The sequence below is a fragment of the Ovis aries genome, chromosome 13 (assembly GCF_016772045.2).
Source record: "Ovis aries strain OAR_USU_Benz2616 breed Rambouillet chromosome 13, ARS-UI_Ramb_v3.0, whole genome shotgun sequence".
In the NCBI taxonomy this organism is placed as follows: domain Eukaryota; kingdom Metazoa; phylum Chordata; class Mammalia; order Artiodactyla; family Bovidae; genus Ovis; species Ovis aries.
This window is the reverse complement of record NC_056066.1, coordinates 53,348,965-53,374,182: the sequence shown is the minus strand read 5'-3', so window position 1 is coordinate 53,374,182 and position 25,218 is coordinate 53,348,965. Positions and strand designations below refer to the sequence as shown.

Genomic DNA, 25,218 nt, shown 5'->3' with positions numbered 1-25,218 from the left:
AAGTAATCATTGCAGATTCCTTCCCTGTGCCCGGGCATTTCTAACCTTTTTTTAAGGTGGTTTAAGATGAGACGTTATTTTTCAGAATCCCTTTCCAGTTATTTTCCATACGTGAATACATGTAAGTTCACCAGTATTTTCAGATCAAAATTAAAATGTGGTCACCTTATAGTGCAAATTGTAGAGAAACTTTGACTCATGTCTAAAACCGTGGTTAATTTCACTACAAATGGCTTAAAATGAGGAAGATAAAATTTTTTTTTTCTCTTCACACAACCTACTTTGGATGCTTTCAGCACACAGTGGCGACGCCTTGTGGTCAGTTTTGTATCTTGTCATTGCTGTGGCCTGAAACCAGGGTGTGGACCCCTCCTGGCTCACTTCTCTGACCACCAGAGTTAGGAGAGATGGTCCAGGTGTAACAGTGTTCACTTGGGCTGTGGTCCCCACCTTGACCACCCATCCACCCCCTGCAGTGAAGTTTGATGTGTCTGTGGGCAGTAAACTCACTTAGAGGCCCAAGATGCCAAGAGTAGGTGAGAGCCCTTCCTTTACCTGAGGAGATATCGGAAGTGAGGCTGGTGGCTGGGGGGTGAAGAGTGGGAGGCGTGTTTTAGTTACTGTAATTGCAAACGCAATTCTGCTGCTGCTACTGCTGCTAAGTCGCCTCAGTCGTGTCTGACTCTGTGCAATCCCATAGACGGCAGCCCACTAGGCTCCCCCATCCCTGGGATTCTCCAGGCAATAACACTGGAGTGGGTTGCCATTTCCTTCTCCAGTGCATGAAAGTGAAAAGCGAAAGTGAAGTCGCTTAGTCGTGTCCGACTCTTTGCGCCCATGGGATTTTCCAGGCAAGAGTACTGGAGTGGGTTGCCATTGCCTTCTCCAAAAGCAATTCTACCCCATAGTAAAAACAGACACCACCACAGTAAGCAAAGTAAGAAGTGACATCTTTATCCAGGACTGAGGTGCACTAAGAAAATAATCTTACATATTTACCCCCATAATTATCATTTCTAGAGCTCTTCATTCTTTTCTGTAGATCTGTGTTTCCATCTCTTATTGCTTTTGGTATGAAAAACTAGCTTTATCATTTCCTGTGTGGGTCTGCTGCTTCTAGCTTTTGTACCTCTTAAAAAAAAAATTGTCTCCTTTTTAAAAAAACAACAAACTAATATACTTCATTTTTGAGAGTAGTTTTAGGTTTACAGAAATATTGAGGGGGTAGTACAGAGACTTCTCATATATACTCTCTTCCATGCAAACAATTTCCCCTATTATTAACATCTTGCATTTATGTGGGACATTGTTACAACTGATATACCAATATTGATACACTATTAAAGTTCACAATTTACATTAAGGTCACTCATGGTGTTGTACATCCTATGAGTTCTGACAATGCACATGCCCTATAGCCACCACTACAGTATCACACAGAATAGCTTCACTGCCCTAAAAAGCCTGCGTGCTCCGTTTATTTATCCCCCTTCCCCCTAGCCCATAAGAGCTTCCCTTGTGGCTCAGCTGGTAAAGAATCTGCCTATGATACAGGAGACCTGGGTTTGATCCCAGGGTTGGGGAGATCCCCTGGAGAAGGGACAGGCTACCCACTCCAGTATTCTGGCCTGGAGAATTTCATGGACTGTATATAGTCCGTGGGGTTGCAAAGAGTCAGATACAACTGGACGACTTTTACTTTCACTTTCCCCTCACCCTATCCCTGGAAACCACTAATCTTTTTACTGTTTCTACAGTTTTGCTCTTCCTAAAATGTCATATTATACAGTATGTATGGAACCACACAATCTGTACCCTTTTAAGACTGGTTTCTTTCATTTAGAAATAAGCATATAAGGTTTCTCCCTGTCTCTCCATGGCCTGGTAACTCATTTCATTTTAGCGCTGAATAACATTCCACTATTGCGATGTGCCACAGCTGTGTACAAAAACTGGCAATTATGAATCAATTGCTATAAACATTCCTATGCAGATTTCTGTGTGTACACAGGTTTTCAGCTCCTTTGGGTAAATACCAAGGAGACCACCGTATCTAATGATAAGACTGGTTTGCTTTGTAAGAAACTGCCAAAGTGTATTTCAAAGTGGCTGTACTATTTTGTATTCCTACCAGAGATGAATGAGAGTTCCCAGTACTCCATTCTAATTAGCGTTTGGTATTGTCAGTGTTTTGGGTTTTAGCCATTGTAACAGGTGTGGAGTATATCTCATTATTTTAATTTGCATTTCCTGATGACATAGGATGTTGAACATCTTTTTGTATGCTTATTTGCCATCTGTATATCTTTTTTTGCTGAGGTGTCTGTTCAGGTCTTTGGCCCATCTTTTAATTGGGTTATTTAGTTTTTGCTGCTGTTGAGTTTTAAGAGTTCTTTATATACTTTGGATATAAGTCCATTATCAGTTATGTGTTTGGCAAATAGTTTCTGTCTGTGACTTATCCTTTCATTCTCTTAACAGTGTCTTGCACAGAGCAGAAGTTTTGAATTTTAATGAAATCCACTTTATCAGTTTTTTCTTTCATGAATCACGTCATTAATACTATATATAAAATATCATTGCCAAGCCGAAGGTCTCCCTGACTTTGTTCCAGAACTTTAAGGAGATGACTGTGAGGTTTGTGTGCACATCCGCTTCTCTGTTTCAGCTGTTCTAGGACCATTTGTTGAAAAGACTGCTCTTTCTCCATTGAATTGATTTGCTCCTTTGTCAAAGAACAGTTGACTGTATTTGTATAGGTCTTATTCTGAGCCCTCTATTCTGTTTTATTGGCCCGTTTGTCTATTCTTTAATCAATACCACAACTGTCATCATTACTCATTACTGTAACTTCAAAGTAAGTCTTAAAGTCGAGCAGTGTCAGGCCTCTAATTTTATTCTACTCCTTCAATACTGTGTTGGATATTTTTTTTTTCTTCCTTACCACATAAACTTTAAATCAGTTTGTTGATATCCACGAAATAGTGTGTTGGAATTTTGACTGGATTGCATTGAATCTACAGATCAAAGTGGGAAGAATTGACTTTTTAACAACATTGAGTCTTCCTACCTATAAATACGGAATCTCTATTCTGTTATTTAGGTTTTCTTTGATTTATTTAATCAGAATATTATACTTTTTCTCTTATCCATCTTGTACTTTTTTGGGTAAGATTTATACCTAAGGGTTTTGTTTTGTTTTGTTTTGTTTTTTTTGGTGCTAATGTAAATGTTATCATGTTTATTATTTCAAATTCCAATTGTCCATTGCTGGTAAATAGGAAAGAGAGATTTTGTTTAAGAAAAAAGACTTATCCATTTTATTTTTGGCTGTACTGTGTCTTCATTGCTGCTTGTGGGCTTTCTCTAGTTGTGGCAAGCAGGAGATACTCAGAGTTTTGGTGTGGAGGCTTCGCATTGTGGTGGCTTCTTTTGTTGTGTGGCACAGGCTCCCGGCGGCTCGTGGGCTTCAGGAGTGGCAGGGCATGGGGCTTAGTGGTTCCAAGGCATGTGGGGTCTTCCCAGACCAGGCATTGAACCTGTGTCCCCTGCATTGGCAGTTGGATTCTTAACCATTGGACCACTAGGGACATTCCAAAGACAGATTTTTGTTTATTAAAATTGTATTCTGGAAACTTGCTACAATCATTTATGACTTTAGGAGGTTTTTGTTTATTTGTTTATATTTAATAGATTTTGGTATAGATTCTATGTAGACAATCTTGTCATCTATGAACAAAAACAATTATTTCTTCCTTCCAAATCTGTATACTTTTGTTCTCCTTTTCCTGTCTTATTGGATTATCTAGAGCTCACAGTACAAGTGGTGAGAACATTCTTGCCTTACTACCCATTTTATGGGAAAGTATCTTTTCACCAATAAGTATGATGTTGGCTGTGGTTTCTTGTGGATGTTCTTTATCAAGTTGAGAAAGTTTCCCTCGAATTCTAGTTTGCTTAGAGTCTTTATAGCGAATGGGTATTGGATTGGTCAGATGTTTTTCTGTGTCTATGGATATGATCCTAAGACTTTTTCTTCTTTAGCCTATTGATGTAATGGATTACACTGAAATGTTAAACTAGCTTTGCATCCCTGGCATAAACTTCATTTGGTTATAGTGTGTAATTCATTCTATACATATTGGATTAAATTTGTATACATTTGATTTTTATATCTATGTTCTTGAGAGATATTGGTTTGTGCTTTCTTTCTTGTAATGTGTCTAGTTTTAGTATTAGGGCAATTCTGCTCTCTTAGAAAGAGTTAGGAAGTATTACCTAGCTTCTATTCCCCAGAAGAGATCATATAACTGGTTATCATTCCTTCCTTAAGTATTTGGTAGAATTCACCAGTATACCCACCTGTGCCTGGTACTTTCTGTTTTGAAAGGTTATTAATTATTGACTTAATAGATGTAGGACTACTCAGATGATCTATATATCCTTGTAAGAGTTCGTTAACTTGTGTCTTAAAAGGAACTGGTTCATTTTTTATCACATTTGTAAGCTGGAGTTGTTCACAATATTCCTTTATTATCCTCTTCATGTTAATAGGAATCATAGTGATGATCCTTATTTTGTTTCTGATAATTAATCATTTGTATCTTTTTTTCTTGATTAGCCTGGCTAGAGGTTTATCGATTTTATCAATCTTTTCAGAGAACGACCTGTGATTTCAACCATTTCCTCAATTGATTTGCTTTCAGTTTCATTTATTTCTGCTCTGATTTGTATTATTTCTTTTCTTCTGCTCACTTTGGATTTAATTCACTCTTTGACGTGTCAGCCCCAGCCTATTGATGGTAATGATCTCAGCTAGGAATGCATTAGAACTTTCTGGGTGTGTATTACTCGTAGTGAGTCCCAGAGACATCCCCTCTACTCCTGCCGCTGGGGCAATTGTGGCTGGACTGCCCCTTGTGGTTCGTATATGATCACTAGATGCACTTCAGCAAAAACCACGAGCAAATTCTGAGGAACAAGATTTATCACTCACAGGTCCTGGAGGGAACATAACAAACATCAGGGTCACACAGCAAGGTCAGAGTGGGAGAGGGAGAGCCCGGGGCTCTGTCTTACTAGGGTCTGAGAGTGGAGTGTCTGGGATTTCACGGGGTCACTCCCTACGGTGTGCACCCCAACCCCTGGGACCAAGAATAATCCCAGCTTACCCAACTACTGATGTGCCTGGTAGCCTTGGCAGGGCACTGACATTTCTTTTATAGACGGGGAAACTGTGTGGGCTGCATGCTGTCAGGCAGCAGGGGCGTCTAAACCAGTGATACCGGTGAGTGGCAGCACAGAGGGAAGCTCAGTTGTGCTGACAGAGGAGTGGGGCTCATGCTGTGGGGTGGGAGGGGGCACGCTGGTGGCACAGGGACCTGGTCTTGGCCTGTGCCTGGACACAGTTGTGACGTGGCCTTTATCACAGTGCAGCTCCTCTGCCAGGTGTCCATGTCCAGGAGGACAACCACGGGGCCTTGCTGTGAGTTAGGCCAACTCCCGCCATCCGGGCTGCTCCTCTCCTTCCTGGAGGGCATGCTAGTATCCACTGCAAGGAAATAAGCTCTGTAAAGTGCTCAGCATGACGCTCTACAAAGGCTAATACTGATGGTACGTTATCTGTCATGTATATTAGGAAGACCACTGGACAGCCCAGGGAAGGCTGTGAGACGTGAGGTGGAAAGCCAGTGAAGAGGCCTCGGTAGGAGACACGAGGGAAGCAAGGCCAAAGCAGGCTGGGGTGTATGGAGGGGGTATCTGCTCACAGCAGGGAGAGGTCAAGGATGGCTTCAGGGCCTCTGTTGTAGACGATCACAGGCACTTGGGGAGGAAAGGCTCAGAGAGCTAGTGTGACTGGCACAATGTTGGCAGCAACCTTAGGGTCGCTGCCACCAAGGAAGCAGGCCTTCCCTGGAACCATGGAAAGTGCTGAAAACTATGCTCTGAGTGGAGCGCAAGTCTGGGGAGGAAAGTGGGGGCAGGAGGGGCCCAGGCAGCAACGCCTGTAGCTGTAGAAAAACAGGTAAAATACAGGGCTGTGTCTAAACAAAGGGTTCTGATGCTAAAAACTAGTTGGAAAACCTATGTGAGGTTTGTGCTGAGCAAAAGTAGGACTGAGGCAGATCTCACAGTCTACTGGGAGGGCCAGGCAGGTAGCCCACAACAATGGGTGGCATACAGGGCTGCACGGGCGGCTGGGGGAGGTAACCTGGAGGGTCTGCTAGTGGGCCAGGACGCTGGGGCAGGCCACTTCTGAGACGCAGAAAGATCCTGACTGACGCCGGGACAACTCTCCCAGGAAGGGCTGAGCAAAATGCGGTGCGGGTGAACGCGGCAGTGAAGCAGTGAGGGTGGGTGAGCAGGTATGGGAGTGGACCCTCGCAGGGGTGGGAACGCCAGGGGCTCCTGGCCACTTCAGCTCTCCCTGGCCTGAAGCCATTGGACTTCTCTTGGCACAGCTGGATGCTTCCTGTCTTGCAGATCTTCGCTTGAATGTCCCTTCCGGGTCACTCAAGCCACAGTAGCCACCACCGTGCCAGTTACTGTCCATCGCCTCTGTTTTCATTTCTTCCTCACCTGTCGCCCCCCCTCCTGGAAGGTCATTTCCATAGGAGTGAGCCCTGCCGGTCGTGCTCACAGCTGGGTCTTGGCCCGTACTGGGGCCTGGAAGTGACAGCGTTCACCTGCGGCTGCCCTTTGACCTCCGCATTCGAGCAGACAGGCGGAGAGCTCAGGACGCGGCTCCAGCTGCGCGGTTGCCCTTTTGGGCGCTGGGCCGCGGCGCACGCGCATTAGGGCCGTTACGCGCGCAGGCGCAGTGGGGCGGCGGATGTTTACAGCGGCAGAGGTCGGAGCTGAGACTCGGCAGGCGGCGGGGCGAGGGGCTCCCGGGCGAGGGGCGGCGGAGGAGCTGCAGGTGCGGTCCGGCTGCCGGTCCCGCGGGCTGGCCGAGGCGGGAGGAAGAGCCGCCAACGTCGCGGCTCTCGGCCCGGCCTGCGGGTGTGGGGAGCGGTGCGTCCTCTCGGCCCCTTCTCCCTTCCTCCCTCAGCTCCATGCCTTCCCTCCCGCTGGGCGCGGGCTCCAGGTCCCTTCCCCGGGGGCGCTTCCTCCTCTCCGAGTCTTCCGGTCCTTTTCCGCTGCTCTCGCCCCCACCCCAGCATGAACGCCCCTCCTCATCCCAGGCGGCTCCCCTCCCTTCTCCCGCCCTCTCGGGGGTCAGCCGGCGCGGGTTCCCGGGGGTGTCGAGGTCTGTCTCCGTGCGCAGTGCTCACACCGCTTGGGTTGACTTAACTCTGCAGACGCGCAGCTCGTCCCTAAATTACTAAGTAGGAAACATTTGCCGTTAGCGCGGCACGTAAAGAGTTACCGAGGTTTGAAACAGGTTGTGCCTTTTCAGAAGGTGGAAGAGTCTGTTGAGTTGACCCAGCCCTGGGGACTTGGCTTCAGGCAAGACCTGGAAGAGGTCTTCAGTTGCGAAGGGAGCTTTCCTGGCTGTGGTGCCTGTGTTTTGTGTTTGCCAGGGCCTGTCTCCCCACTTGGTTTATGTACCTGCTAACGTTTTCTGCGTCTTTTTGGCCAGGGAGGGGCTGAAGGAAGCAACGGCATTGTTAGTGTTGGGTAGACCGGCAGGTTCCTATAACTCAAGTCCGCACTTGCCTCTCTTGGGTGGGAGGACGGTCGAGGCTCCTGAGACCAGCGCCTGGCGTCTCTGTGCTTGCACTTGGCCGGGAGAGACTCCTTGTTCTGACAGTGTCGGTATTTCCAGCCTCGATTTTAGAAAGCTTTCTTGTGTGTTAAAAGAAATTCTCTCCATCCAATATGTGCCCCACTGCTCTGGTTTTTTCAGGCCCATGAATAGTGTGTATATGGCAGACTTTCAAGTATTTGAAAAATCCCTTGCGTTCCTTGTAGGAGTTCTGGTTTTCACAATGAGAAACGTCTCCATTTCTTCCCTTATTCCTCCGGCAGGAGGTGTGATTTTGCTTCCGTCTCCTCAGCTTATCTTCCACCTGAGTTACTTTGTCCATGTTGCCCTTAGTAAGTAGCCTGATAAGTATAGACTTGAATCTTGGCCCCCTTATCAGAGCTTCATTCTGTGTTAACTGGCCCCGTGACAGCCTCTTTGGCTACCAGTCTGAGACCTTCCTACTCTTGCTCAGCCAGCTCCTCCCCGTGCCCTTGCTGTTGGTTTTGGAAGGAGCAGCCTGAGAGTAAGGTTGTCCTGCTGGGCAGTGCCCAGTTACATGGAGTGTTGAATTAACGGTTGCAAAGTGTAACCAGTCAAGCATCCAGAAAATGATATGCCATTACTTTGAAAACTTGGATTAGAGTGGATTATAAGTCTAGATTTGGTTTGTCAAAGCCATCTCTGAGGTTGTTGTTGGTGTTTTTGGTGGCATTAGAGCTGATCACATTGATGGTTAGTAATAAGCAATGATTGTTTTCAGTGTGAGGAAGTGTTAGGTTGCCAGGCAAAGTTAATAATAAATATCAGATCCTACGAATGGTCACGTGCAGCCCACTAGTGGCAGCAGATAAGGTTACCACATAGTTACTTAGCCTGTTGTTTTGGATAGGGGTACCAGTGTGTTCAAAGTGAAAGAATTTTGCTCCCTTGAGAATTTTTCAAAGCAGAATTTGGTGTAGGGTATAAAACACAGGCCTGTGTTTGAATGCCAGCTCTCCTTACAGACTGGTGTGTGATCATGAGCAAAGTAACTTTTCAGTCCGAAGTTGCCTCACAATGCTGTGAAGCCAAAATGAGGTCGTGACTGGCAGGTGGTGCCTGTAAAAAGATTGTAGTTATTTTTACTAAAAAGCTAGCCTTTGCATGTGGATTAAACTCTTAAAGTGAGGCAAAGGTGAAAATAAGGGATAAATACTTGGTAGACAGTGAAACATACCCATCATATACTTGGTGTTTGCTTTCTAAGGATAGAACATTACACTCTGGGGGCTTCTAGGTGAAGAGGTGGCTTTCACCTCCACCCTGGAGGATGTGTGAGAGCTAGACCTTCCCCTGAAGCAACCACACAGGACTCCACTTTTAACTAGTGACCCAAATCTTAGGATGATTGTCCTAGCCTAGGGTATAGGCATTAGCCTCAGAACTAAGTAGTTCATCCAGGATTGAATTTGACCTCATTAACACTTTATCCTCTCTGGCTGAGTTAGTTGGTGGTGGTCTGTAACCACCAAGGGCTCTGAAACAACTTAAAAACAGGGTGAGAATTAAATAACTGAGCCATCCTAGTGATTTGAGAAGTCTCATATTCTGCTTTAAAATCTTGACGATGAAGATGAATCGCTCCAGTCATAGAATGGAAGAGTGCTTGTGTTAAGCCCCCACCTTTCACACACTTTGTGTCCTTGTGAGAAGCTGAAGATTCATGCATGTGGTCAGTAACTTTCATTCCTGGGGCATGCTCTCCCACCGCAGTTGCTAGTTTTGTGTGTGTGGTGTGTGTATGGAATTTTTCTAGAGGTAGTATTTGTGATTCTCATTCTGCTGTTAGAAGTCCTCAGGATTGTGAGAGAGAAGCAAGCATAAACTTTGTAATAATAAAAATGTAACGTTATGGACATCATCCTGATTCAGAAAATATATCAGCCTTTCTGATGTCAGTTTTTTTCTTTTTTTCCCCCCAGCAGTTAATATAAAGTGTTTTGTAAAACATTTTCCATTTTATATGAAGTGAAAGTTGCCTGTGGTGAGTATAAAATTGGAGTTGTTCAGGAAGAGTAAAACCTCTACAGATGCAGGATCATTTTCCCTAGGAATCAGATGAGGATTCATTGTACTTTAGTAGTTGGCTCAGAGAGAAGTGTGTATTGATACACTGTACTTTAGTAGTTGACTCAGAGAGGAGGACATGTTACTTTTTCTTCTTGAAGGCAATTTGGAAGAGAGCAAAAATGTCCTTTTTATTGTTGAAGAGGTGAAATGGTGGTATGGTAGCTGCTTCTCAGGAGTTGAGGGAATTCTAGGAGTCTCCTGCTCCTGAGCTGCAGCCTTGAGACAGTTCTGTATTTGTTAAAATGAGATGTTTGTCACAGTATGTTCCAGGGGGAAGAGAGTTTTGTGGATGTTGTTTTGGCCTGAAGTTTTACATCAGAACATCCAAATCAAAGATTGAATGGTTTGCTTGACTTGATATTTATGGGCATGTGGGACCATGCATTGGAGAAGGAAATGGCAACCTACTCCAGCATTCTTGCCTAGAGAATCCCAGGGACAGGGGAGCCTGGTGGGCTGCCGTCTATGGGTCGCACAGAATCAGACACGACTGAAGCAACTTAGCAGCAGCAGCAGGCAGGATATAAGACAACAGTTGAATTTGAATTTCAAAGTAACAGTGAATACCTTTTTAATATTCATTGACCTGAACTTAATTATTTTTTGCTTTTAAAGATTTATTTACAAAAGATCTATAGCACTTGAAATATTCAAAAAAGATCCCTCTTAGAATGATTTTTTAGTAAATATATCTGTTCTCTTTTCATGTTTACATTCAATTATTTTTTCATATGTGGAAATATCCTTGTTAAGAGAGGTATAAGCAAGATATTTTTAATCCTAATTGCTTGACTTTCTAGAATGATGACTTTTAGTAAAGTCTTGAATTCTTTAATGATGTTTTTAAGTTGTCAGCTGTGTGTTAGGTATCACATGTTCATTTGTATTCAGTTGATATTATAAGTTACAACTTACTTTTGGATGAATATAATTAAATTTGAAATTTAACTTTTTTTTTTGTTCTGGGTCTGGCATCCTTGGAAGTGGAGGGAGGTAGTGTAAGGGGCTGGGTGTTGAGTAAGTATATTCCATCTGTGTTATTTTTAGAATTCAGAATCTGAAATTGTTGTGTGTTTAGGACTTTTATTGTTCTGCTCTAACCTTTAATGTGAATAGCTCTTTTGAAAATTCTAAAACTGCAGCTTTGCCTGAGTGTGATCTCAAAGATGGGAGGCGCGGTGAGTGCTGGTGAGGACAACGACGAGCTGATAGACAATCTGAAGGAGGCGCAGTACATCCGCTCTGAGCTGGTGGAGCAGGCTTTCCGAGCTATTGACCGTGCAGACTATTACCTCGAAGAATTTAAAGAGAACGCATATAAAGATTTAGCATGGAAGCATGGCAACATCCATCTCTCTGCTCCGTGCATCTACTCGGAGGTGATGGAGGCCCTGGACCTGCAGCCTGGTCTCTCATTCTTGAACCTGGGCAGTGGCACTGGCTACCTCAGCTCCATGGTGGGGCTCATCCTCGGTGAGTCTGGCTCTGTCTCACGTGCAGGAGGGAGAGCCTGCTGGCAGCCTGTCCTTAGTGGGGGCCAAGTTGTAACTGCCCTTGGCCTGCCTAGCCATCATGGTATCCACACAGTTCTTGGGTTGGAGGGTAATGGTATTAATGGAGAAATTGCCGTAATGAACAGAAGAGTCCCTCTGGAGTTTTCCTATTGCCCCCACCTGTACCTCCAGCATCTGACCAGCACAGCCTCCTCTTGGACAGCAGAGGACCTAGAGATTGTATAAATCTGGACGTTATGGTGATTTCTCGATTAATATAATCACTCAGCATGCCTGTCATTGTCTCTAAACTGGAATAATTAACTTTAAAGTCCCTGGCAGTTTAAGTTCTTCCAAGCAGTTTTTGTTTTTTGTTGTTTTAATACTAAAGGAGTTAATACTTGTAAGTTATTTTCAAATGTATTCCAGGGGTAGGAAAGATTTCACAAGTTATGCTGTTTGAAGACATTTAGCCTGTTTTCTCAAACAAGTAAGTTGTGAGATTATACATGGAAACTGACCATTTTAATACTGAAACATTGTTATCAGATTGCTGAAGATTTTAAAGATTCCTACCTCATGTTAAATGCGGTAGTAGGGGACAGGTGTCTGTTTTCACTCAGGGTCAGGTGAACAGTTCTGTGAGAGGAGGGCCAGGAGCTGCTCTGTGCTTTAGGAAAGGGCACTGCGGAGGAAGTGGCCTGGTGCCCCTGGGTGGAGGAAGACATGGCTGGCCCGAGGCTGCTGGGGTCTTGGTACACGTGGATGTTGGAACTGACAAGGTTTGCTAAATATCTTAATTTTTTGGCTTAGGTATCTTAACATTGTTATCAAGTCAGTGTAAGAGTCTGAATATTGGTGATTTCTAGTAATAACAGCTTAAAAGTCAAGTTTAATCATTAGTAGCACATTACAGCATTGTTTCTCTGTGGTTATTAGAGGCACTTTAGAAAACCTTAGTAGTCACAGTTGCTTTTGTGGGTATGGAATGAAATTTTTGGTTGCTTTATAAGTTCATATAATTCAGAATTTGGTAAAGTTTTGAGATTCTGATCATCTGACTTTGGGCTATAAAATATAAATTTGGGCTATATCCTCAGATTATTAAACGTGTAGTTTTTTGTTTTCTTGTTTTTTTTTTAGGCTAAATGCTTTTTGAACTTGTCTTGGATTGAGACTGCTTTGCAAAAAGAGCTCAGGTTTTTCATCATTCTGGAATTAGTGAATTGTAATTCCTGCTGTTGGAGCTGAAAATTGGAGGAGCTAAGGATAAGGTGGTATTTGAGGGGAGGGGGAGGGTTATCAAACTGATTAGATTGGAAATGCTATTAGAGAATGAAATGCTTAGGAAAGGGTGACTTAAAGTCATCTTCAGCTGACCTGGTGCATTTGACGTTCTCTAGAAGTCATAAAGAAACAGCTTACGACGGATGTTGTCACTTGTCTTTTCTGAGCCCCCACTTTCTCTTTTCTGGGGGTTTTGCTGGATGTCAGGGAGGAGAGTTCTGAAGGAAGGAAAGCTGTGTTTTTGGTCGTAATGGACACTGCGTGCTGCTTTGATGTATTTGAAGGCAGTAACTTGAGAGTCTGATTTCACGGGTAGAATCTCGGATCTTGAGGGAGGATACAGACCCTGGACTGTTTTCACTCTGTGTGCCGTAGGTCTCCCTCTGTGGTTTATTCAGCTTCATGCTGCTCACTGCCGAGGTGAAGACTTGCTGGTCTCCCAGTGCCTGCAGTCTTTCATGTGGCTTAGGGTGACCTGGGGTCCTTACTCTCTCTGCCCTGCTGCCTCTCTGCCACTCTGCTGTGCTTACGTTGCGACTCCTTGCCTTGCTGAGGGTGCTCCTTTCTCGAGGTTCCAGTTGGCAGGACGGCGGGTGGCGGGGGGAGAGAGAGCGCTTGTGAGCTTCACCTGACGTTGTGTGGCGTGGGAGCTGCTCTGTCTGGGGGGCCTTGTGGGACCAGCTTCAGTGTTGTGTCCTTGGTACCACCATTCTGACCCGTCCCGTACTTCCTCCTCTTTCAATCATCTTTTTACTGGAGTGGGTCAGGGGATATGTGTCGTTACTTTGTTTCGTGTGTCTTGGCCTCAGTAAGAGTCTAACAGAGCTGAGGGGCCAATGAGAATATGATGAGGGGGAAGTCAATGCATGTTTTCTTGACCTCTGGCAAGTGACCCAGAGAGCAGTGGGATTGGACAGGAAGTAATGGGGATGTGGTGTCATAAACAGTGGAAGCATGACTTCTCAAGTAGGCTGTGTTTTGATGAGAGGCGGTTTTAGCAGCCACTCTGCGTGGGAGGTGTTGAGAAAGGAGAGCGGGTGAGTCGTCCGGTAGAGGCAGGGAAGCCTGCGCCGGGGGAGCTGCTGCCCTAGGAAGGGCCCAGGTGAGCAGTGGAAGCAGAGACGTGTGTGCAGTGCACAGATGGCTGCATTTACCAGTATTTCTGTTGGATGTAGGGTTGTGTTACACTGTGACTTTATATGTATGTCTTCTAAATAAAGCCCTACATGCCGTGTTCATTTTCTCATGCAGATTTTTAAAAAATCAAGGTATAACTTATCCATAGTAACTTGACAAAGTTGCATGAAGAATGTATGAATGAAGTACGAAGCTTGATAACTTTTTACATCCTCCTCCATGTAAGCACCACCCAGAACAAGATGCAGAGTAGAATCTGTGCCCCAGAGGTTCCCATGGCCACCCCTCCAATAGTAGGACCCCACCCCCTCGAGGGGGAAGTATACTCACCTCCATCACACAGATGAGTGTTGCCTGTTTTGCCCTTCATACAAATGGATTCTTAAAACCCAGAGATTCAGTGAAGCTGTTTTGTGTCAGTAGTTCTCACTGAGATTTAACCCGGAGGCATTTGTATGTGGAGGAAGCACTTTTATTATTAAGTGGGCTCCTAACTTTCTCATAACTTTAGTTCAGTTATTGATAAATTTCTTTCTTTTCTTCATTCTTTCATTTATTTGGCTGTGCTGGGTGTTAGTTGTGGCATATGGGATCTAGTTTCCTGAATAGGGATGGAACCTGGCCCCTTGCATTGGGAGTGTGGAGTCTTAGCCCATGGACCACCAGGGAAGTCCCTGATAAATTTATTTTGATTAAAAAATATTTCATTGTGACTTTGGAATTACAGTTTTATTTTGATGATGATTAAAACTATTTTTTGAGGATTAAATACCACATCTGAGTGTTTGGGGAGACCTTTGTTGGAAAAAAGACCTGTGTCTACTTTCCTTTGCAGACACGTTTCTTCTTTAATTCATTGTGCTATTCAGTTGCTAAGTTGTGTCCAACTCTGTGTGACTCCGTGGACTGCAGCATGCCAGGCTTCCGTGTCCTTCACTATCTCCCAGAGTTTGCTCAAACTCGTGTCCATCCAACCATCTCATCCTCTGTTGTCCCCGTCTCCTCTAGCCTTCAGTCTTTCCCAGCATCAGGGTCTTTTCCAGTGAGTTGGCTCTTTGCATCAGGTGGCCACAGTATTGGAGTTTCAGCTTCAGCATCAGTCGTTCTAGTGAATATTCAGGGTTGATTTCCTTTAGGATTCACTGGTTTAGTGGCACTTGTAACTGTTGGTTTCATACCTTGGCTGTTTCACCGAAAAGATGATTCTTTAAAAGTTTGAGGACAGACGGTCAAGGCTTTAGGAAGCTGTGAGTTGGTAGTGCCATGTAAGGAGTATTAATGATGTGGTGAGCAGAGGCTAGTCTGCATATTTAAAGAATGGATTGGGTGATTTCGGCCCAATAAATGTGAATTTCTGTAATTATACATGTCCAGTGAAATGTGTTGCAGTCAGTGAAATAGAAATAAAGAGTAGGGGTTCTTGTCCTGTTTCCATATGTTTTCTTATTCTGAAACCTTTTAGGCCCTTTTGGAGTGAACCACGGGGTAGAACTCCATTCAGATGTGACAGAGTATGCAAAGCAGAAGCTGGACTTCTTCATCAGGACAAGCGACAGCTTTGACAAGTAAGAGCAAAACTGTCCATGGGTCTGGGTGTCAGTTATAACTTAAACTTTGGATTAAGTGGAAAGAAATCAGTTTATTATTGTTCATGTTCTGGCAGTTGTGATTAAACTGTGGCAGGTGAGTCAGTGATATGTGTGTATATGTTCTAGTTATTTAAAAAATATTTTGTGTTTTTAAGGACCTTAAGTTTGTTTGTTTTTTTAATTATGATACCTAAATAAAGGTAATTTATCACCAGTGTAAGAGAAGGAAATAGAATGTTAATTTTTTCTTAATTTTCATGTTTCCAGTAGAGGCAGCATTTTATCATGTACTTGTTTCTGAAATGGAATTGTTACAGTTGTCTTTAAATGTACCATGCAGCTAGCTCTTGCCATTTTAAAACAAGGCATTTAAGTTCTTATTTTGGGGATTAAAATTTTTAGAAAAACCAAATATATTTTTTCTCTTTTTACTCTGTTAGTAGATCTTGAATAAGATATAAAGCAAGATAGGATAGTAAAAGATAATGAAGATGAAAGATTAAAAAAAAAAGATGAAAGATAATAAGATAATCATAACAGCAAAGATAGTGATATGCGTGGAGCTTGGGTGACTTAAGCTTGGATTGTGTTTATGATACTGACTTTAATAATATTTTCTTTGGAATTTCTAGAGTTCTGTTTATTACTCACGTAGTTCTTTCAGAAATCTGCTATCCCAGCTTCTGACTCTTAATTTTATTACGTCGCTGTGGGATTGTACAGTGAAAACATAACCTATGTTTAACGTAGATTTACTATATAGGCTTGTTATAACATGATATATTTAGTTGTGGAAAACATCTTTTGCTTTCAGGTTTGACTTCTGTGAACCGTCCTTTGTTACTGGCAACTGCCTGGAGATTTCTCCAGATTGTTCTCAGTATGACCGGGTGTACTGCGGGGCAGGCGTGCAGAAGGAACACGAGGAGTACATGAAGAGCCTCCTCAAGGTCGGGGGCATCCTGGTCATGCCGCTGGAAGAGAAGGTCGGGTCCTCTTGTAACCAGCGGTTTTGTGCCCTCAGCTGCCTGCTGAGGTCTGTTCGGGGGAGTTGACAGGCATTTTCCTTCGTAACCCTCGTTACAGATCCCTTCGTCTTGCAGATGAGGATCAGGCTAGAGAGATGGCCAAGGTGGGGTGGGTCCTGAGGGCTTGCCTAGGTTCTGATTTGACTTACGTTGGGAGAGAAAGGACACCTGAATACTTGGCCAGCAGTTACAGGGTCCTTCCTTATTTAAGATCTTGCCTGGTCTTTCTTTCTGATGCCAGCAGTGTGACTGGCCCTGATCCATTGTTTTGTTAAGGGCCGTAGAATGATACCTCCTCATTCTGTCATTTCCCTTCATTTGGAAGCCAGAATACGCAGGTGGAGAGAAACACCCTCATTAGTTATTTGTTTACCCTGAGGTATACTTTATAAAAGGAGGTGCAGGATAGATTCTGATTCTTATTAACCTTTGTTTATCAGTTTTTCTCAATAATTGGTTTTCTAGCATCTGCCAAAGATAGTGACCAGTGAGGTTTTGGTTGATTATTTTAGCAAAATGAATTCATGCAAAATTGTGACCCTTATCAGAGTTCAGACTGTCTCACTTTGGCCATGGCTGCCTCTCCACATTGGCCCGTGGGCTCTGCAGCCTCAAGAATCTTTGATAGTTTTGTTAGTTTCTGGTAAGAAGACGTTCCAGACTTGTGTACTTTTTTTTTTTTTAACCACAAACTTGGAATTAACTCTTTCTGAAAATGAATAATCCCTGTTCATTTTCAGTTTGGGAATTGGTGTTTAGACCACCACAGCTGGGACCTCCAAGGTGCTCGTGGATCTGTATTAGTTTTTCTGATGGACCACTAATGCCTGGGAGTCAACTGCCATCCACTGCCCCAACACACACATTTTTTTTTTTTTGCTTTGATGTTTTGGAGAGAATAGACACCATAAATTCATATCAATTCTTCCAAATCAAGATCAGGACCAGGGTTTTTTTTTCCCCTCACATTTTAGTGTTATATCAGTAGCACTTTTTTCTCAAACCGAAAGTCCTGATCCCCAACCACCCGGCTTACTGTTAATCTGCAATGCATGGTGTAATCAGCAGCAGTCTTGATTTCTGAAACTAGTGCAGGATTTTTCTTGTTTTGTCAGGGAGTGGCTTGGAGGCCTCACTGTATTGTCCTTATATTCCACTAGAGATGTTCAAATCACTGTGTTTTAAGTTACTGGGAATTACACTTCTGTGTGAAGTTAGGCGCCAGCGCCAGAGAGCTGCTCATTTGTTTTCTTTTCAGTTTTGAGAGGTTGCCATTTTGGGGATCACAGCTTCGTAAAATAGTTGTAAGATTCCAAAGTCTAAGCAAGGAATACTCAGAATTTTATTCTGTGTATATCCCCTCTTCTCTGCTCCCTTCACCTGTAGGTGACTTGTTTCTTGTTTGTTTTTGGTTTATCTTTCATTGAAAAAGTAGAAGCTAAAAAAATTTTCAGTGAGGGTACACACTTTTTTACTCTCCACCCACCCGTTCATACATATGAGAGTTGATAATTTTAAGTTTTAAACATCATTTATTTTTTTAAAAAGTGATGTTCCTTATAGCTAGAATTTTTTTTTTGTCCCTGTTTTAATAAAATTTTTGTTAGTGTGTAAGAATGTGGCTTTTCAGATAGGTGTGTATAAGGCTGTGGCTGTTTCAGATGGGGGGTGTAGAAGGCTGTGGCTGTATCGGATAGGGGTGTGTAAGGCTGTTGCTATTTTGGATAGGGGTGTATAAGGCTGTGGCTGTTTTGGATAGGGGTGTGTAAGGCTGTTGCTATTTTGGATAAGGGTGTATAAGGCTGTGGCTGTTTTGGATAGGGGTGTGTAAGGCTGTTGCTATTTCGGATAGGGGTGTATAAGGCTGTGGCTGTTTCGGATAGGTGTGTATAAGTTTGTGACTGTTTCAGATAGGCATTTGAATTCTTTCTAGCCTTTCACTGTTAGAAACAATGCTGCTGTGAAGAGCCTGCATAGACCGTGGACATTACCTTGGTTTTGTCTGAATTTTGATCTCCTGCAGGAGTGCCTGACCAGAGGGTGTTTAACCTTGGCCATTTCAGAGGCAGGTTGCCAGCAGCCGGTTCTTATTACTGTTTTAGTAGTTTGCAAGATAGGGCCAAACGTCCCTGTGTTTGCTTTTCTTTCTCAGAGTATTGTTTTAAATACGTATTTACTTATACAGATGAGCTTAGAAGTCTGTGTTGTGTTGCAGAAATACATTGTGTTAACATCTAGATGAATGAGGGATTGAAGGCATCTTTTCAGTATTCATGCAGATGAATACTCCAACATGAAATAGGGATTTATAGTTTTGTTTACAGGTTTATACATAGTTTACTGATTATATTCAAATATTTCATCTTCATTATAACTAGAAGTTCTCCTTTTAAAAAATTAAAAAAACAAAGATTTTGCTGGTATATAGGAATGTGGTGAGTTGTTGATGTTTGTCTAGTACACGGGCACTTAGTTCTTTCAGTTCTGAGATCCAGGACACAGAGTCTTAGTTTTTAGAGGATTTGCTAGCTTAGATATTTTTAGATGAGAGCGCAGTCATCGTGGCTTGTCAAAGCTGACCAGAAATCCTCCTGTGAGCTGTTCAGGCCCTTCAGAACCTGGCACAGTCATGGAGCACGTGCGTGGCTGTGTTGCCCAGTCGAGTTCTCATGGTGCTCCTTGTACTGTGGTTCACAGGAACCATCTGGCTGACCTACACTGCAGCATGTCAACCAGACGACCCTGTGTCCCATGGGGGCTGCTTCCCTGGAAGCACTGTAGGCACATCGATGAGCACCTCTGAGAGTGAGGCCAGGTGCCCACATCCAGAGTGGCCCGCTCGCCTGTGGGGAAGCAGCGCTGGTTTGTGATGGGAGCTGCTGTTCGGTGGGGGCAAGGTGGTCTCTTCTTGTAGCCCCATCCCCACGAGCAGCAGCCAGGCCCCAGTCTAGGTGGCAGGTGGTTGTGTCTTCAGTGACTTTTACTTTAGAATCACCCTGGTCTCCCTACGTTTCCCCTACAACAGTGACTTTGGAGAGTCTATAAGAAGCTTGTCTTATCAGATTCCCCACCTTCCTTCTCTCATTGTTTCCTTAACTTCTGTACTAGGAACTGGAGTACCTTTGCAAGAATATCGCTAAGTTAGGTGTCGTTCTGGTCACGTCACATCAGAGGCCTGTGTTGCCAGGTGTTTTCATCTTTAGTGTCTGTGCTTTTTTAGATGTATATAGGAATGATGGCACCCCACTCCATGCATTGGAGAAGGAAATGGCAACCTACTCCAGTGTTCTTGCCTGGAGAATCCCAGGGACAGGGGAGCCTGGTGGGCTGCCGTCTATGGGGTTGCACAGAGTCGGACACGATTGAAGCGACTTAGCAGCAGTAGCAGCAGGAGTGATTATATTTAAATATAAATTGAAAGTGAAAGTAAAGTGAAGTCACTCAGTAGTGTCCGACTCTTTGCCACCCCATAGACTGTAGCCTACCAGGCTCCTCTGTCCATGGGATTTTCCAGGCAATAGTACTGGAATGAGTTGCCATTTCCTTCTCCAAGGGATCTTCCCAACCCAGAGCTCGAACCCAGGTCTCACATTGTAGACAAATGCTTTACCATCTGAGCCACCAGGGAAATCCAAATATAAACTACCAGTAGTCAAATCTTTTGAATATTCTCATTTTAACCTCTGGGACAGCTGACTAAGATAACGCGCACTGGCCCTTCCGCTTGGGAAACCAAGAAGATTCTGGCTGTCTCCTTCGCTCCGCTGATCCAGCCCTGCCAGTCCGAGAACGGGAAGTCGAGGCTCGTCCACTTACGTGAGTGCAGAGATTCTTACTTACCTTTTAAGTCTTTTTACTCTTTCTAGAATTTGAAGGGAAACAGAATTCATCAGGAACCTTTTAATATTAAAGAGCATTTTTCCACTCACTGAAGCCTTAAAGTTTTACAAGTGATTTTTAAAAAATCACTTGAAATCATTTAAAAATTATAATTGGTTTTTAGCTTATTTTGAGTTATTTTAGGTCATTTGTGCTTAAATTCAAGGGTGAAAAGAAGCTCTGTAGAAAGAGAAAAAAATAGAAGAGAAGCATGAGCTAAGGCAGGTGACTGTCAGCTGGAGGACCCGATGTGTGCAGTCAGGTTGTGGGAAGCACTGGGTGGGCAGGTGCTTAGACCTGAGTTCATCATGTAGGTGGTGGAGCCTGTCCCGTATTTTAAGTAGAAGATGTGGCACCTCTGGACTCCTGGTGGTCAGGAGAAGATGACTGTGTTGAGTGCTTGCTTCCCTGAAAATGCCTTCCGAGCAAGTAGGCAGATGTGACCTGCAGTGGGGAGGGCACTGCTGTCCAGAGCCTCTGCAGAGTTTTGGAAGGTGAGGGCTCAGGCTGGACCTGAGACCAGTGTTTTGGCCTCGCTTGGACAGGATCATGATGGGATGGAGGGCACCGGAGAGGCAGGTTTTAAGGCCAGGGCTTCAAAGCAAATGTGGCCCAATGAACAACTATGATGCTATTTAGGGCTCCTGAAGTGAACATTCCAGTTATTTGTAACTTTATCTCCTGGGCCAGAGGTTCCTAGACTAGTAGAGTCACGTTGATGAGCGTCAGCTTTTGGATGGATAGGCAGGGGATCAGACTGTGGGCAGGAGCCAGTCAGGAGATCCTTGGGATTTTCCAGGCAGGAGATAAAGACCAAAGCCAAGACGCTGGGCTCCAGAGCGCCAGGGACTCAGGAGGCACGCAGGGCCTTTCTGAGGCAGGATGTGGGAGTCAGAGTTGGTTGGCATGTTGTGAAGGTGGGTGTGTGGGAGGCTCTGACCCCAGTCAGGCCTGGATTGGAACCCAGGGAGCCTTTGGCTGCTCTGTGTTACCTGAGGCTATGGGATGGATGTCAAATCAGGGATCAGTAGGCATAAGCAGAGGGGAACCTCTCTAGGGAACATGCCAGGCTGGGTGGAAAAGGAAGAGGCAGCAGGAGAGGCTGGGGCCAGGGGGAAGAGGTGGTTTCCACCAGTGGGACGTTGGGGTGAGCTGGAGGCCAGAGCTGGCCGTCGGGAGGGCTGAGAAGGCATCCTCGGGGGTCACAGCAGGAGGAACGCCGAGTGGCATTGGAGCAGGATGCTCTGGTGGGGTGTCTAGGAGCAGGTGAGTGCCAGGGCTCCTCCCATGTCAAAGGAGCCTGGGGTCCCTATCGGGCAGCGAGTGCAGAGCCAATTCTGTGAGGGCCTCTGTGGTTTGGGTAAGAGATATTGCAGGCAACAGGAGCCCTCTCTATAGTGTGGGTTATTATTTTTTGGAGACGTTAGGTTCAAGGGGTAGAAAGTGAAGCTCATTTTCAGTTTAATGTATTTAAAACATAATTGATAATAATTCTTCTCCCCTCAGAAAAACCCTTATATTGCCATGTAATTTAATTACCAGATTTTATTTTTCCTTGATGTGCTTTGGGAGTTTTGTTCCTAAGAATGTTTTGGAACTGCTTGTTCTCTACTTTAATAAAAAAGAAACAAATACTTAAATTTCTGATATACTGTGAAAATATTAAAATAGATACAAGAATGCTGGAGCCCCATGGTCACTGTATTTCTGCTGGATGAGAAAATGCATCAGTGAACATGGCAAACAGAGAAATGAAGCCCGATGCCAGAGGACCAGACTCTGTAACCCTGGTTCTGATTCCTCCACTGACTGATTATCCGAGCAGTGCTGCTTCCTTTTCTTATCTGATTTAAGGGCCAGTTTATTTGAAAATATGTTTTGAAAAATACCATATGAATGCAAATTAGAGCATAGATAATATTTGCCTCCAACCCTTTCCTATTCTTGTCATGTGTTTGTAAATGCCAGGGAATGAAAATGAGGTTAGAATTTTCTCAGGTGTTTAGACCTTATGATGTCACGAAGGTGAGGCTGAGTCTTGTTCTTTGCACGCAGCACCCCTGGCGGTTCGCAGCCTCCAGGACCTGGCACGCATCGCCATCCGGGGCACCATTAAGAAGGTCATTCACCAGGAAGCAGTGAACAAAAATGGAAATGGACTGAAGAACACTCCCAGGTTTAAACGAAGGAGAGTTCGCCGCCGCCGAATGGAAACGATTGTCTTTTTGGACAAAGAGGTCTTTGCCAGTCGGATCTCCAACCCCTCTGATGACAACAGCTCTGGAGACCTGGAGGAGGAGCGGCAGGAAGAAGAGGTGACCACCCCGCCGAACACCAAGCCTGAGCCCCCGGTGAACTTCCTGCGTGAGAAGGTCCTGAGCCTCCCTCTGCCAGATCCCCTGAAGTACTACCTGCTTTATTACAGAGAGAAGTAGGTCTGTGGTTCAGGGGAGGAGAGCCAGTCTGCCTGGAGGGCCTCCGGAGCAGGCGCACTGGGCACGGAGGGGCTCCTCCCTGCAGCTTGTCTGTCCTTGACTGTCCTCCAGAGCGCTCGCCCCTCAGTCTGACTTCCGTGAACACAGTCCGCAAGTTAAGAATGTTTTCTCAGAAGGCCGAGAGTCCCCTGGAGGAGGCTCTGACTTCCCGCTCTCAGGAATCACTGAGGTCTGTGTGTGGAGGCGGCTGGGAGACTGTTCCTTACACGAGATACACTGCATCAGAAAGGAAAACTGAAGTTGAAATCGACCTGTGTTGCTTATAAAATGTGAGACAGAAAGCACAAGTTTCTAACTGTATAAAATCTTTTCTGAGTGGGACACGCTTGTGCCCAAGTTTGAATTTTATAGGATCAACCTTTTAATTATTGGCACTGAGTTTCACTCAGTAAGTGAAACGGAGTGAAAATTTCACTAAATATTTCAGTTATCTGGAGTGAAGAGACACTGAAAAGCCCTCCGTTATTTTAAGTAAATTAATGAAATCTTATGTGAGTTGTCACTTGTAATTTAGAAAAAGAAAAATTGGGATGGGGGAGGAATGAAAGTATGAAATTGCCAGGTGTCTATGGAATTGCAGATTAAGGAATTTTTTGTGATACCTTTGTTACCTTTAAAAGAAGTTGAGTAATTCCATCAAAGAAAATCCTGAAGAAGGAAATCAGTGTCATGTTAAGAAAGAAGCTACATTGCTTGTGCTGCAGTGACAGAGATGATCATTGATTCAGCTTTGAGGTGACAGTTTCTGAGGCTCTGTCCTCAGAGCACATGGAAGGTACTGGCTATAGAAAGTGGATTGGGGATGATGTGGACAGCCCGTGGAGTTTTCTTCTGTTGGCTATTTTTCTGTAATCACATTACAGTACTGACTCATAGATTTTATCTTTTATAATTCTGGAGAAAAAGATTGGTTAGTTTTGTAATTTTTTTTAAAGAACAAACATAAATGATCAGTAGCTCTGTTGTAGTAGAGTGGTTTTACTCAACAGTGATATGTGCAGTCCACCTTCTCCAGGCCTGTGTGTTGAGAGCTTCCTGTCTTGTCACGTCCCAGGTCTTGAAGCAGAGGCCGTCCTGTTAGTCGGGTGGCAGGATGTTTACAGGTGACACTGCTTCTTCCAAAACATTGGTTCTTGTCAGACTTTTCAGTTTCATCCAAAGACTAGTATAAAATCTTAATAGTAAATCCAAAATCAGAGTGCTGATGGAAGATTGATCATCCAGATATTATGATTCATTTTATTCCTTAGCTTCTCAAATGTTGGAGTTCAATGCCTTTGTGGTTTCACTAGCTTCACTGAGTTCTTTTTTTTTTTTTTTTCATTTATGCTGTTTTTTTAAATTGAATCATTTTGTCATAGAATACTGTGTACACGCATAGTTGGGGAAATGTGTACAGTGCCCTAAATTGGAACAGTTGAGCTGTTATAAAGAAGGTTTCTTCATTGCTGTGCTTACCTGCCTTTCACTGGAAGTCAAGCCTCATTCTTTCAGAGACAGAAGCATGAGTCATGTTTACTTGCTAAGGCTTCTGTTTGCAGCTCTTGTTGACGTTATTCTAATTGATTTGTAGAGACCTCTGCAGCACATGGACATTTTTGGACATAATGTTAAATAAGTGATATCTGAAATCTGTTGTTATTAGGTGGCTTGACTGAATTTTTTTCTATCATTGTATATGGATTTCCCTATTTTTTCAACCACATTTGCCTTTATGCTGGATTTTAAAAACTCCTTACAATGCATAAGACATTATTTTCCCCTATATATGTTAAACCCTTCCTAACATTTTGTATCTACATGTTGGTTTGTGGCTTTTACACCAGAATTTGGTTTAAAAAAAGAAAAATATATATTAAGATAGATAGATACTGAGTATATGTGAAACAATTTGGTGTTGATCTATATTATAAAGGAGAGTCATCAGTGAACTTCCCCATGTATCTACCTTTCTGTAGAGTTCAGTATCAGTGCTTTCTGTTTTCAAAAACAGATGAATTATATAGTCTGTGTTGTCTGCATTGTAAACCATAGACATTGGCTGACTTTTATGTTTTGAGTAGTCTGTATTTTTATATGTGACTTTTGTCTTGAAAGTAGTAAAGCCATAGACATGTGCAAAACAAATGATAAATTTATAAATATTAAGTGTTGTATAGAAATCAGCTGTGTACTTGATATTTTTGCCAGTCTGGAGCTTTCAGGGGATTAATGCAAGAAATAGAAAACAAAGACTTTAATGAGCTGATACTCAAAAGATTCCAATAAAGGTCATTAAGACACGTTAGCCTTCTTGGAATTGCTTTTGTTTCCTGTGTGGAATTAAAATTCTTGGCTACTTTTTTTTTCCAAAAAATCTTTTAAAGTACGTTTTAAAAAGTTAGCATCATGTGTTTTCTTTCACTGTATTATTGCTGAATTCTGTACCATTTTAGCACTCCTGTGGGGGGCCCTCGTTTGTAATTAACACAGGAAGTTGGAATAGACAAAGTCAGGCTATGTGAACATAGG

The 25,218-nt window shown here is 43.6% G+C and overlaps 1 protein-coding gene across 3 annotated transcripts; it reads left to right on the top strand.

Moving 5' to 3' along the window:
* The first annotated feature begins 6,819 nt into the window (after window positions 1–6,819).
* PCMTD2 (protein-L-isoaspartate (D-aspartate) O-methyltransferase domain containing 2) lies at window positions 6,820–24,994 on the top strand. 3 transcript variants are annotated; one of them, XM_027976892.2, is made up of 6 exons: window positions 6,820–6,919; window positions 10,942–11,272; window positions 15,179–15,281; window positions 16,120–16,291; window positions 20,026–20,149; window positions 22,268–24,994. In XM_027976892.2, the coding sequence occupies exons 1-6, from the start codon at window positions 6,833–6,835 to the stop codon at window positions 22,645–22,647; spliced, it is 1,197 nt and encodes a 398-aa protein (XP_027832693.1). In that variant the 5' UTR covers window positions 6,820–6,832; the 3' UTR covers window positions 22,648–24,994. The 3 variants fall into 3 exon arrangements, with proteins under 3 accessions (XP_027832693.1, XP_060252890.1, XP_027832694.1); XM_060396907.1 differs by having other exon boundaries at window positions 21,884–24,994; XM_027976893.2 differs by having other exon boundaries at window positions 6,820–7,014.
* The last annotated feature ends 224 nt before the right edge of the window (window positions 24,995–25,218 follow it).

What these genes read in the sequence shown, in the direction of transcription:
- PCMTD2 (XM_027976892.2), top strand. Translation starts at nt 6,833, where the DNA reads ATGTTTACAGCGGCAGAGGTCGGAGCTGAGACTCGGCAGGCGGCGGGG. An exon ending in GGGCGGCGGAGGAGCTGCAG is followed by an intron (nt 6,920 to 10,941) that starts GTGCGGTCCGGC and finishes CTAAAACTGCAG; the next exon opens with CTTTGCCTGAGTGTGATCTC. An exon ending in TCATGCCGCTGGAAGAGAAG is followed by an intron (nt 16,292 to 20,025) that starts GTCGGGTCCTCT and finishes CCTCTGGGACAG; the next exon opens with CTGACTAAGATAACGCGCAC.